The sequence below is a fragment of the Talpa occidentalis genome, unplaced genomic scaffold (assembly GCF_014898055.3).
Source record: "Talpa occidentalis isolate TD23 unplaced genomic scaffold, MPIMG_talOcc4v2.1 talOcc4.14, whole genome shotgun sequence".
Taxonomy (NCBI): domain Eukaryota; kingdom Metazoa; phylum Chordata; class Mammalia; order Eulipotyphla; family Talpidae; genus Talpa; species Talpa occidentalis.
The window spans coordinates 84,538,337-84,551,869 of NW_023601433.1; the positions used below are offsets into that span (position 1 = coordinate 84,538,337).

The following is a 13,533-nucleotide window of genomic DNA, read 5'->3' on the forward strand; positions in this document are numbered from 1 at the left end:
ACCCACAGTTCAATGGGGGTTCACCTGACAGCGGATCATGACGTGGGTCACTTTGGACTTGCCGTCGCTACAATCCCCTTTGTCATCGCCGGTTCGGACAGAGAGAACAAAATCTCCAGGGTGGCTCTGGCTCTCTCGTACAAGAAAGCTGCCATGTTTTCCTTTCTCAGTTAGTAGTTTCTCTGCTTCTTTGCCAGAGAGGTGTCCGTGAAACCACCTACATTTTTTAAAAATGAACATGAATTAAGTTGTCCCAAGGGTTCCCAATATTCTTTCACAAAATTATCCTACGTAGTCAGCTCTCCTAAATACAATTACAAAAGAGAAACCGATCCCCTCAATAGGACAGAATTTGCATCCCAAGCAGGCAGGGAAAAATTGTTAAGAATGACTATTAAATTTCTTAAATGCACCCAAAGTCACTCAAAACAAATGTGTTCAATCCCTCATTTTCTCCTAAATATCCCATCTTTCAAAACTGTAGAATGGGTCTCCCTGGTGGCCTAAGGGGTTAAGTCCCAGCACTATCACGGCTAAGGCCTGGGTTCAAGCCCCAGCCAGGGAGGTAACCCACATATGGTGCAGCAGACCCCCACCCCCGTCTTGCCTGCTGCTCCCCTCAGCAGTGTATTTTAGTAAATCCACCTGTTCTGCTCCCCACTCTGTCTCTGGTGAATCCTCTCACCTTCCCCCCGTGCCAATACACACCTCTGGCCTACACCCCAGTTCTTCTACACAAAAAATAAATAAAATTAAAAAAAAACCTAGTTTCCCAGTTCTCCACACCTAGGTAGGACCAACCATTCAATCACAGCCCTTTAAAGAAGTTATAACAGAAGATGATGGCAGAGACAAAGAATCATTTGAATGTTTACCGTTGCTCTGGCACATGAACATTGTGAAAAAAGACCTTCATTGTAAATGATTTCAAACATTCTAATCTTTCCATATTTCTGACCCACACTTCAACAGCCTCCAAGCTGACTGTCCACATCCTTGGACTATATACTGGGCTGTCATTTTAAACTTTAACAAACTATAAGACTGGAAGTAGGCCCTCTCTGGTGACGCAAGGGGTTAAGACACAACCTATGAGGCTGCTTGCCGCCTCAGCAGCATGAGTTAGATCTCCGGCCAGGGAGCTACCCACATGGCACAGCAGACCTCTCCTGACTCGCCCACTGCTCCCCTCAGCAATGTACTTCAGTCAGTCTGCCTGTTCTGTTCCCCACTCTGTCTCTGGTCAATCTTCTCACCCCCCCATACTTCTGGCCTGTACCCAGCTCTTATATGCATAGATAAATAAATAGGGGCCTCCCTGGTGGCGCAAGGGGTTAAGACACAACCTGTGAAGCTGTGAGCAGCCACTGCAGCATGAGTTCCATTCCCAGGCCGGCCAGGGAGGTGACCCACATGGCACAGCAGACCTCTCCTGACTCACCCGCTGCTCCCCTCAGCAGTGTGTTTCAGTTAGTCTTCCTGTTCTGCTCCCCACTCTGTCTCTGGTGAATCCTCTCACCCCCTACTCCCGCATCTCTGGCCTGTACCCCAGTTCTTGTATGCATAAATAAATCTTTTAAATAAATAAATAAATCTTTACAAAGGAAAAAAAAAAAAAAGACTGGAAGTAGAAGTGAGAGCTTTCGCTAAAAAGTGAATTCCCAGACCTCACAACCTAAGATAGAGATCCACTAAGTCTGAATGAGGCCCAGTAATCTGTGTTTTGTTGTTTTGGTCTTTTTTCTTTGTATTTTCACAGCAACCTGTTTTTTAACCAGCACATCAGAATCCTGGTGTTGGCCACCTGCAAACAGATGCTGAGACAACCCTGTCCTAAGTTATTACAGAAAATAGATTAACATAGTCATGTCAATAATGTGGCTTTTCCCCTCAGGATAATGGTAAGAAAGCAGGTGTTATGGTAGATAACACTAATGGCTCGTTGGTAAGAAATATACTTGAGGTTACTTTTCATCCATCTACAACTGAACAGAGTGAAATTTAGAAATAAACTGCACAGAGTTGGCTGACATTCTTTTGCTTAAAGCTATAGTGGTTGCTGGAGAAGCAAATCATCAGTGATGATATAAAGGTACAAGATGAAGAAAAATAACTGCAAATATAAAACGTACAAACTTAATTAAGCAACTCTGAAATGGAATCAGTGAAGAGACCGGGAATGTAGGAAACCTTTCTACATGGTTTACAAATCCAGCCCTTGGGCCTCCCTGGTGGTGCAAGGGGTTAAGCACCACATTATGAAGCAATAGTAACCTCTGCAGCATGAATTTGATCCCCAGCTGGCTAGGGAGCAGCCCACATGGCGCAGCAGACCTCTCTGGTCTCGCCCACTGCTCCCCTCAGCAGTGTGTTTTAGTCAGTCTGCCTGTTCTGTTCCCCACTCTGTCTCTGGTGAGTCGACTCACCCCCCACATCCCTGGCCTGTACCCCAACTCTTGTATGCATAAATAAATAAAATAAATCTTCAAAAAACACACACACACACAAAAAAAAACAAATCCAGCCCAGCTTTTATCAGCTTTTTTCCAACAGAAGGGGAAAAAGATCTCTGAAATAATACAATTCCCTCTAAACAAGGTCATTCGCACACATCTGCGGACACGACACAAAAGAACTGATGAAATGTCTGGCTCTCTGAGTTCTTACTTTTCCACTTCTGAGCTCAAACTGACATCTATTGGTGGCATTGTTGAATAACTCCAGTCAGGAGCCATCAGAGAGCTGGTTGCTATTTTAGTATCTCCATTATGATTTGTTTTCCTCTCATAACTCTCAAAGATTACCAGCTGAAGTTCAACAGTCTTCAAATTACTGCACGTACCAAGTGTACCCAGAAAAAGTCTGAGATCCTTGGAGAATTAATGTAAGTCATGCTGATTGAGGCTTTTGTAGGAAAAGGGCACTCTGAGAATAATCTGATCCTATTATTGATACTTTAGTAAAACTTTGAAAATTACAGTCTGAGAAACAAGACAGCACCAAACCCCCATGATGCACCTGCATGGCACATATGGCACAGGAGGTTGGGATGCACAGGCCCTGTGGTCACTAAAATGTTACTGACCTTTCAGAGGTAGGATCTGCACAGTTCAGAGGATATTTGAGCTCAATAACATCTCCATTCTTCTCTTTTAATTGCCCATGGTGTTCCATGTAATACTGGACCAACTCAGCCAAAGTGGCAAACTTCTCCCCTCCATATAAGTCATAGTAATCGCCAGTGTTCTGAATCTTGATGTGGGTGACTGCTCCATTTCTTCTAAAATAGTCCATTGCGGGGAGAAGGGGAACAAAGAATTAAACTAGTGAAAATGGATCTCATGTTCAATATCAGAGTTTTCCTAAATATCGAAAGAAACCAAAGAACAAACCAACAAATCCAGTGGATGGAATCATCACACACATATTACAGAACAGAGGACTCTGTTATTAATTTCTCCCCAGGTACATCTTCTATTTTGAAAATTTAAGCTATCAAACTGCAGCCTAGGAAAAAAAAATTGACAAGACATATATCTATCACCAAAATAAATAAACAGTTGTATATTTATACAATGAAATGCCATGGAGCAATATAAAAGCAAAAAAAAAAAAAGACAAACATGATATATACCATATGGATGAATCTCAAAAAAAAGGTGAAAGAAGTGAAACATAAAACACACACACAGGGCCTCCCTGGTGGCGCAAGGGGTTAAGCACCACACTATGAAGCAATCTGCAGCCTCTGCAGCACAAGTTCGATCCCCGGCCGGCCAGGGAGCAACCCACATGGCGCAGCAGACCTCTCCTGACTCGCCCGCTGCTCCCCTCAGCAGTGTATTTCAGTCAGTCTGCCTGTTCTGTTCCCTGCTCTATCTCTAGTGAATCCTCTCAAACCTACCCCCCCACCACATCTCTGGTCTGTACCCCAGCTCTTGTATGCATAAATAAATAAATCTTAAAACATACACACACACACTTGCATACTGCATAACTTCATTTATATGATATTGTAAAATAACCAAAACTAGCCTACGGAGCTAGAAATGAGAATAGCAGTTGCCGCTTAGGGAGATTAGAAAGGGGCACAAAGGGACTTGACTAACAAGACATCAGGGCTTCCTCTGATTGTGGTATTGACTACATGTATAAGTACACATATCAAGTTCATCTCACTGCACCCTTATGACACTATATAACTGCATCCTTAGAAAAACATTTTAAAGACATAAATTCAGCACGAGAGTGCTCATATGCTATCCCACTAAGTTGACGTAACACTGGCCAAAAGTTTATAAAAGTTGGATTTTAGTTAGCCTGGGCACTCTGCCTATGATTTACATTGGGTTTCCTGACCTACTAAATACATCTCAAGGACACCCATTATCGCCCAGTATCCCCGGGTGGACCCAAGGGATCTGGCATCCCAAAATGGTAACCATTGGCCTAAACTTATTTTTAGACTGATCCCATAGCACTATTAGTGAAGCCTCCAGGAAAAATAAATACATGTCTAGCAGAGAAAAAGAAAAATGGGAACTAAGGAAAGTAAGAAAAATCATCCCATAACGTTACTGACAATATCTCCTTCTAATTGTTCTGACAACCTTTTCCAATGGGTAAAATAAGGCACTTCAGGTCATTCTCCTGCAGCTACACTGTACTCTATTTTAATACCTGGGCTTCCATTTACTAATCCCATAACCAAAAAATCAAACATTTCAGATATGGACGAGATCAACATGCAGCAGCACAGATGGACGAACATGTTACATGAAGGCAACACAAGGCCCAATAATATTCTTATCGGGCCATTTATAAAAGTTTAAAAACACAAGTAATTCTACATATTTTTTGCAATACAAACACATGTATTACATTTTAATATTATAATGATAAATATTATAATAATAAATAATACACATGCCTTTTTTATGAACTAGAGAGAAAAAAACTTAAATTCATGCTAGCAACTGCCTCGGGGCAAAGGAAAGGACAGAATCAAGGGTGGTGGAAAAAAAGGAAATTGTGCTTTCACTTACAGTTTGTTTTGAAGGGAAAAAATGGCAGTAAATACAACATGAAAAATATACATGACTTTTTGCATTTTTCTGTATCTTTTCCTCAAAATTAAAATGGGGACCTTCCTTGACTAACTGGATATAAGGTAACATAATCATCAATTTTTCATCTAACGCACAGATCATCTCAACAGAGAATCAGAGCAATAACTTCATCGGTGCAAAAAAAATCACAGATGCCTGCATCTACAGAGGTGTGCACATGTGTGTAGCAGTGTCTATAACACATGTATTTAAGGAAATAATCAAAAGTGAAACTTGGTAGTATTACAGAGTTCTTAAGAACCCCTGGTAGCCTAGGGTTAAGTCTCAGCACTATCACTGTGACAGCCTGAGTTCCATCCCCAGCCAAGGAGTTGACCCACATGGCGCAGCAGACCTCTCCTGTCTCCCCGCTGCTCCCCTCAGCAGTGTATTTCAGTAGATCCACTTGTTCTGTTCCCCACTCTGTCTCTGGTTAATCCTCTCACTCCCTGCACCTCTGCCCTGCACCCTAGTTCTTCCATGCAAAAATAAAATCTTTAAAAAAAAACCCAAAAAACAGTGATTCTAAGTTCACAAAAAAATAAGCAAATGACGTTCAAACTTATTAAAAGATGTTCACAAGGGAGACGACAATTAAAATTTACTGAGATACCATTTCTAACTGTCCAGGTCGGTGAAAATGAAAAGCTTGACAACATTCAACTGGGAACATTGTGGGAAAACTACAGGCACTCAGTTTCCCACATTGCTGGTGGGGGTGCAAAATGGTACAACCGCTATGGAGGAGAATTGGGAAAAACTACACTCTGTGCATACTTCCTCTCTACCCCGTCACCTCACTCCCAGGAATTCACCCTGAAGCTACATTTCCAAAAGTACAAGACACACCACATAGGTTATCAGAACCACTCTATCATCCCTGTAAAATACTGGTCACCTCAATCCCCAATTGCAGGAAATTGGATGAAGTTATATGCTATGTATGCAGTTGATTGAAAATATAAGGAAAATTCTCTAAGAGATTTCTATAAGTGAAAAAAAAGAAAGTGTTCTACTTCATGCACAAAAAGAAACAGAGAAATTAATGGAAATGGTTACCTACAGGTATGGACAGAAATAGGGTGCAACAGGCAGGGCAAAGAATGAAATTTCTTTCATGCCTTTTTATATAGTTTAACTTTTAATTTTCACATATTCAAAAAAAATGAAATAGATAAGGATCAAAAAAATGAATATAAGAAATGATTCTAACCTTGCAGTCAGTTCATAATGACACAGAAAGTTAATTCCTGTAACTTTTGAATGTAGAACTGATTGTACAAATTTGGTGGGATATAGTCCAAGAACAAAAAGAGTATCAGAGAAATCACGAACTTTACTTTATGAGTTTGATAGTAATGTAAAAATTCTGAATCTATTTTTGTATTGTAGGAGAGAGAAAATGAGGTCATATACTGAGGGGTAAAAAAGTAAACCTAAAATTAAAATATTTTTAATTTATTTTTTTGAAAATCAGGTCATATGCTGATGCTGTTAAAAACCAAGGGTCTCCCTACAGGAGAAGGAAGACACAATAAGGAATGGGAAAGTTAAAGAAGTTGGGCGGAACTGAAACTATCAGTAAGAGCACTTAATTTTAATATAGAAATATTTATTTCCCACCTCTGTCTAATAAAAGGTTCTAGAGGCAAGGAAATTTTCAAAAGATGGGGCAAACCAATATCATACACTTGCTGAGATAAAGAATAGGATAGCTCTAAGAACCATTATTGAAATAAGGGAAATTTGAATATAGACTAAATATAAATCAGATCACACTGAATAGATGTTAAAACTTCTATATAATAAAGACTTTATAGTTACAAGAGAACATCTTGTACATAGGACAAACACACTGAAGTACTCAAAGATAAAAATAAATGTCCTGATAGCTCTAAGTTATTTTCAAAAGATTTGGCAGGGGAATGTACACACACACACACACACACACACACGCAGGGGAATGTACACACACACACACACACACACAGAGCAAACATGCAAATGCTAACAAAGGGAATATGACATAAATGATAATCATCTCTCAACTTTCCTACAGCTCAGAAGTTTCTCAAAATAACCTCTCCGCCTCCCCTTACTCACCTATAAGATGGAGATTACAAATGGTACTTACAGGCTATGGAGAAAACTAAACAAAACTGTGTGTGTATAATGCTTAGCATAATGGCCTGGTATAAATGTCAAGTCTCACTAAAGCTGCTACCATCATCATTATCATTATTACCATTTTAATAAAATCTCCATGCAAACTCTTACAGCTCAAATGTCACATGAGTTTAGAAGTCTTTGCTGGGAAAAACCCAGAAGAATCTACCCCTGCTTGGTAGGAAAACAGAAGTCAATGACAGTGGCTCCTCAAGAAACTTATCTACTAATAAAAGCAAACACAAAACATAGTTCAGTTCTAGCTAGAATAAGGAGACTTGAGCGTGCAACGGGAAAATCAATTTCTTAAAAACTCACCCATGCCTGCTCAAAGAGACATGTAACAGGATATTGGGCAAATTGTTCCAAAAATTTTAATCCAATGCCCAACAACAGGTTGGCTATAGTGGGTATATTCACACCATTTAAATTTGATATACATTAAAGTGGATAATTACACGTATAAGTACCAAGACAGGACTTAAATATTTTTAAAATGTAGCCACAGAGTAACACATGCATTACAAAGCCATGGCTGTGAATTTTAAAAAGACACAAACCAACTCGCTATTGTTCACACAGCACAAGGGGAGTCGGGGAGTGGAGTTGGGTATGAAAATGTGCTCAGGAAGGACTCATGCCAACCTCCTGGCAGTGGTTTCCTCTGGGGAACGGGACAAGGCAGGGGAACAAAAGGGACCACAACTTCCTCAGTGGTGTTTTATTTCTTGAAAAAGAAAAGTGATCTGAAGACGCTCTAAGTATTTTTCGCCATTAAGAAATCAAGAGAAGGGGAAGAAAATGCAGGAAACAGGGTCAAGCGGTAGGTGGCTGCAGAAGGGGTGATGGTCTGCTCCAACTCACCCCCGGGGGTCCCTCAGGGAGAAGGATGCCCACCAGGACACGCCTTCTGCCCTCATCCCTGTCTCCCTCTCTTGAATCAGTCCAGTCAGTGGGCAGGCGGCGAGGCCCACCACAGAGCAGCAGGCAGGCCTGCAGACTCTGTGAAGGGAGCGAGTTGTCCAAGGGTCATTTTACCATTTTCTACCCAGAAAACTCTGGTTCTTTCTTTCACTTGCAACTTACCTAATTGCAACTTACCTAACGGAAAGTGTGAAGTCTCCAGGGTTACTCTTACTAGGCCTCGCCAAAAAACTGCCATCGACTCCTCTTGTCAACAGGAGGTTTTCTGCCTCCACACCGGTGATATTTGGGTGAAACCATCTTGAGAGAGAGAGAGAGAAGTGGAGAGAGTCATGAAAAACAAAGGGCTTTGTCAGTACAGCTTTCCATGCCATCGCAGTAAAGCGCCTGATGAGTTAAGTCACTAATAAAAATATAAATGGGAGGGCCTCCCTGGTAGTACGGGGGTAAAACTCTCAGCACTATCAAGCTATCAGCAGCCAATGCAGCATGAGTTCAATCCTCAGCTACATGGAGCAGTAGACCTCTCCTGTCTCACCACTGCTCCCCTCAGCAGTGTATTTCAGTAGATCCTCCTGTTCTGCTCCCCACTCTGTCTCTGGTGAATCCGATCAGCCCCTGTACCTCTGGCCTACACCCCAGTTCTTGTATGCACAAATAAATAAAAATAAATCTTAAAATAAAAATAAATCAATGGGGACCATCCCTGTCCCTCCCCCCACCCCCTTGGTAGGGGCCTGGGGCTGGGGCATGGGCAGTAGAACTAGGGCTAGGATTTGGGTATTAAGCCAGGAAATTTGGAGGGGCCAGGTCCAAAAAGATAATCCTCATGGTCGGGTGACTGAGCACAGGAGTGAGGGTGAGAAAGTAATGCAAATAAATAGACCTCACATGTAAGCAACGTATCAAAGATCACGAGAACTAGGTTTCTCACCGTTAAAGAGGCAAACAAATATGAAAAGGGAGAAAGCTGGAACAGCCCCTGTGGTCTGAGAATTAAAGGTATCAGTGCAAACTCTAGTTTGTAAAATACATATGCAGACAGATATAAATACACAGGTGTTTCTACATATCTGTGTAGAAACACAATTCTCCTAGCTCCCTCTTCTGAAAGGGTCTGGAAGCAAAGACACCCCAGCCACAAACAACATATTCATCACCCTTATCTTGGTTTCTAAATACCATTCTCCAATAAAAGGAACTGAGCTCCCTGAAAAAGTGGCTAATTCCAGGCTGACATCGTAGAAGTAAGATAAGCTTGGAATATCTTACTGTGCCACAAGAGGAAAAAGTTCCAATGAGGCCAAGTCGAAAGGATACTGGAACCAGCTTGAAAGGCCTCCATTAGCCAAATAAGGGACAATCTGTACCTCAAAATGAACAATGACATTACCAGACTATAACCCGTTGAATAAACTAGGAAACCAATAGTCCATATTGATAACAATTTTTGAAAGTTAACTAAGGTTCCCAAAAACTTAAGTACAGAATATATGATCCAGAAATTTCAACTGGAAGCAGTGACTCAAATAGGTACTGCACACCCGTGTTCCCAGCTGTATGATCCATAACAGACAAAAGATGGGAGTAACCCAGGTGTTCACTAATGGATGAATAAATAAACAGAATGTGATTGCGAACATCAAAGGAATAGGACTGAGCCTTAGAAAGAAGGAAGTTCTGGGCCTCCCTGGTGGCACAAAGGGTTAAGACACAACCTATGAAGCTATCCGCAGCCACTGCAGCAAAAGTTTGATCCCCGGCCAGGGAGCTGACCCACATGGCATAGCAGACCACTCCTGCCTTGCCTGCTGCTCCCCTCAGCAGTGTATTTCAGTCAATCTGCCTGTTCTGCTCCCCACTCTGTCTCTGGTGAATCCTCTCACCACCACCACCCCCGCTGCATCTCTGGCCTGCACCCCAGCTCTTGTAGCATAAGTAAATAAATAAATCTTAAAAAAAAAAAAAAGAAAATGAGGATGGACAGTGGTGATAATTATTCAATTTATTCAATAATATGAATAGATTTAAATGTCACAGGATTTGAAAAATGGCTAAATGTTATGATGAATAAGATGATTATTGTATGATACATTTTGTTATGTACATTCTGCAGCAATAAAAATATATGCAGGGGAAGGGGACAGTTCTCAATAGAATCACAAGGAATCACACACAATAAACACGGGAAGGAAGACCAGAATTAGAAAATTATCACTTGAAAGCCGCATGTCACTCTTCAGGCGAGCATCAGCAATGGGTGCTAAGACTAGTGGCTGAGCATTTCAGGAGGGACAGGCTCTTCACAGCAACGTAAAGGACCTTCCCACACAATACTTGCTGACGCTTGTTAACTGACAAGTGAAAAGTCCTATTGAACCTCACCATGGAGAATTGGAAAGATACTATCTCAACCAACTGGTGGAAGTCAGGATCCCCAGTTATGGGTTAAATTAGCATCCTGAGCCCCAGGATGCACTGAGAAGAGTGGTGCCACTTCTGCAACAGTGCTACCCAAAGCACATCACCAAATCTAATTACAAAAGCCATCAGACAAACCCAAAATGAGAAACATTCTACAAACCAACTGGTGTGTACTTTTCAAAAGATATCAAATCATGAAAGAAGGTGGGGGAGGAGGGTGAGTCAAAGGCCAACCCAGATTATAGGCCAGCAGCAGGACACAAGGAATGAAATCCTTGATTCTAGACTAGATCAAAGACCAGAGGGAAAGGAGGGCAAGAGAAGGGTTTTGTTGTGTGTTTCGTCTTTTACAGAAGCAATCTGCAAGAGGTCTAAGAATTCGATGATACTATAACGTGAATTTCTTGGTTTTGATGAGTATACTGGGGTTATGTGAGTGTCCTTGTTTTCAGGAAAGTCACATTGAAAGTATTTTGGAGTAATGAGACATGAAGACTGCAAATGGTTCAGGATAGGATTAGATACACAGTGAGAGAAAGAGGAGGCCAATGTGGTACAGGGTTAACAAGCAAAAGGGGTGAAAATTAAACAGAAGTGCTTTGTATTGTGTAACACTTGTGTAAATTTGAAATTATTTCAAAATAAAGTTTTTTAAAATATACAAATGATGGCATCCCCTGTAAGAGCACCTCTCCAGTTCCCAGCAAGATTTCCTTCAGAGATCGCAAAAGTCACCAAGATCTGTGGGACCATAACAGCTTAATTCAATGCTTTTAATTGCTCCCAGGAACATAAGTCAATATTAACACGTAGAGCTCTGGCACTAACAATCAAATGAACATTTAAGATATTTCTCAACAAATACTGGCCCAATTAAAGCGTTTTACAGAGTGAAGGACAGAGAACACCAGGGCAAAGAGCTGTGATAATCAGGACACCAGAGCCTGGCACCAGGAAGGACCTGACCATACAGACTGGGTGCATACCTGAACCCCTCCTCTTCCTCCCTCTGTGACCCTGGCAAATTCTTTCCACCTCAGATTCCTCAACAGCAAAATGAAGATGCTAGTTCATGGTTTTATTTTAAAGTAAAAGCTGAGAATTAAAAGGAATGAAGCACAGATACATGGTAAAATTTGGGTGAACTTGCATGCTAAATGAAAAAAGTCAGACACGAGGCCACATATTGTATGATTCCTTGGATGAAAACGTCCAGAATAAGCAAGTTCATATAGACAGACGGGTGATCAGTGTTTGACCAGGGCTAAGGGATCAAAGGATGAGACGAGATAACTATTAGTGACGGGTTACTTTTAGAGGTCATGAATGTGTCCTAAAATAGCAGTACGTCTCAGCACTATGAAGCTATCATCAACCACTGCAGCACGAATTCGATCCTTGGCCAGGGAGGTGACCCACATGGCGCAGGAGACCTTGTCTGTCTCGCCCACTGCTCCCCTCAGCAGTGTGTTTCAGTCAGTCCACCTGTTCTGCTCCCCACTCTGTCTCTGGTGAATTTTCTCACTACCCACACCTCTGGCCTATCCCCCAATTCTTCTACACACACACACACACACACACACACAAAGACGAAAGGAGCAACATGATCTGACATATCTTTAAATCATCTTTCAAACTCCCTGGCAAGGAGAGACACACATGGATTGTGAAGAAAGGTACTGCAATAACTCAGGCCAAAAATGGTGGTGCCAAGGACCAAAGTGGCAGCAGCAGAGCAGTGATGAATGGTCCCAAGAGGACCATCTTTAGGGGAGCCAGCAGGATTCCCAAGATCCCCACTGGATGGGAAAGAGAGAAAGGAGCAATAATAACTGCTAAGTTTGGTGCTAGCAACTAGAAGGTTGAAAATAGCAGGTGTTGCGATGTGGAAGGATAGGGAAAGGAAAATGTTTGACTTGGTACTGGTTAAATTTGAGGTACTGGAAATACCAAGCACTGACAAGTATAATAATAAAGACAAGACTGTTCTGACAAGAAACCATCAGAAAAAGCAAGAATCGTAGTCCAGCAACACTCCTATTGGTCACACTGAGCAAGAATTTCTCATTTTCCTCTGCCATCTTTCTAGCATTAGGGGGTGGGGAGAGCCTAAACATCATCTTGATGGCCCAAGAGAAAAATCACAAGACTCAGCTCAAAAGGAAAAAAAAAAAAAAGAGTTTGTTTTTTAATACAAGAGCCTATCAGAAGATTGAGACAGAATTTCACCCAGGGAAAGCTCAGCCTCAATTTATTTGATACCTATCATTCCAGCACCCAATACTTTTGCACCTAGAATGGTTAAACTATCCAATTTTTTTGGTCTCATCTTGCCCGCAGTTTCTTTTATCTATAGACCTCACTGCGTCCCCCACCGTCCTGGGAAATTAAAAAGTAGCAACAGAGGGTTACTAGTTATTTATAACTTTTCTAAAAGTATAATGGAAATCTTACATTAACCCTCAACTTGTCTACCCACATAAGCTAATTAAAATGTCAAATCTCGAGCCTCCCCTGGTGGCGCAGGCGGTAGCGGTTCAATCCCGGCCAGCCAACAAGGGTCCCACATGGTGGGGCAGATCTCTCCTGTCGCGACCGCTGCTCCCCTCAGCAGTGTATTTCATCAGTCTACCTGTTCTGTTCCCCACTCTGTCTCTGGTGAATCTTCTCACCCTCCCACAATCTAGCCTGTACCCTGGTTCTTGTATAAATAAATAAATAAATCTTTTTTAAAAATGTCAAATCTCTTTTGCTTTTGACTGCAAAACAATTATGGTTACATGGTGTAGGAGTCTGAAGCTGAGTGGCATATATGCCTTCTTATAAAGCAAACAAACAGGAAACCTAATTATTATAAAACAAACACAGGTTGGAAAACAAATTCCTTCAGAATACTGGGTTTTTATTTAAA

The 13,533-nt window shown here is 41.5% G+C and overlaps 1 protein-coding gene across 2 annotated transcripts in view; it reads right to left on the minus strand.

Moving 5' to 3' along the window:
• The window catches only part of PTPN11 (protein tyrosine phosphatase non-receptor type 11), a 74,235-nt gene that overhangs the window by 46,794 nt on the left and 13,908 nt on the right, over window positions 1–13,533 (minus strand). For both annotated transcript variants that reach the window (XM_037511131.1, XM_054695322.1), the window contains exons 2-4: window positions 8,376–8,498; window positions 3,086–3,280; window positions 25–217 (exon numbers count right to left, since the gene is read on the minus strand). In XM_037511131.1, coding sequence (XP_037367028.1) covers window positions 25–217; window positions 3,086–3,280; window positions 8,376–8,498 — 511 coding nt within the window. The remainder of the gene's footprint in view (window positions 1–24; window positions 218–3,085; window positions 3,281–8,375; window positions 8,499–13,533) is intronic.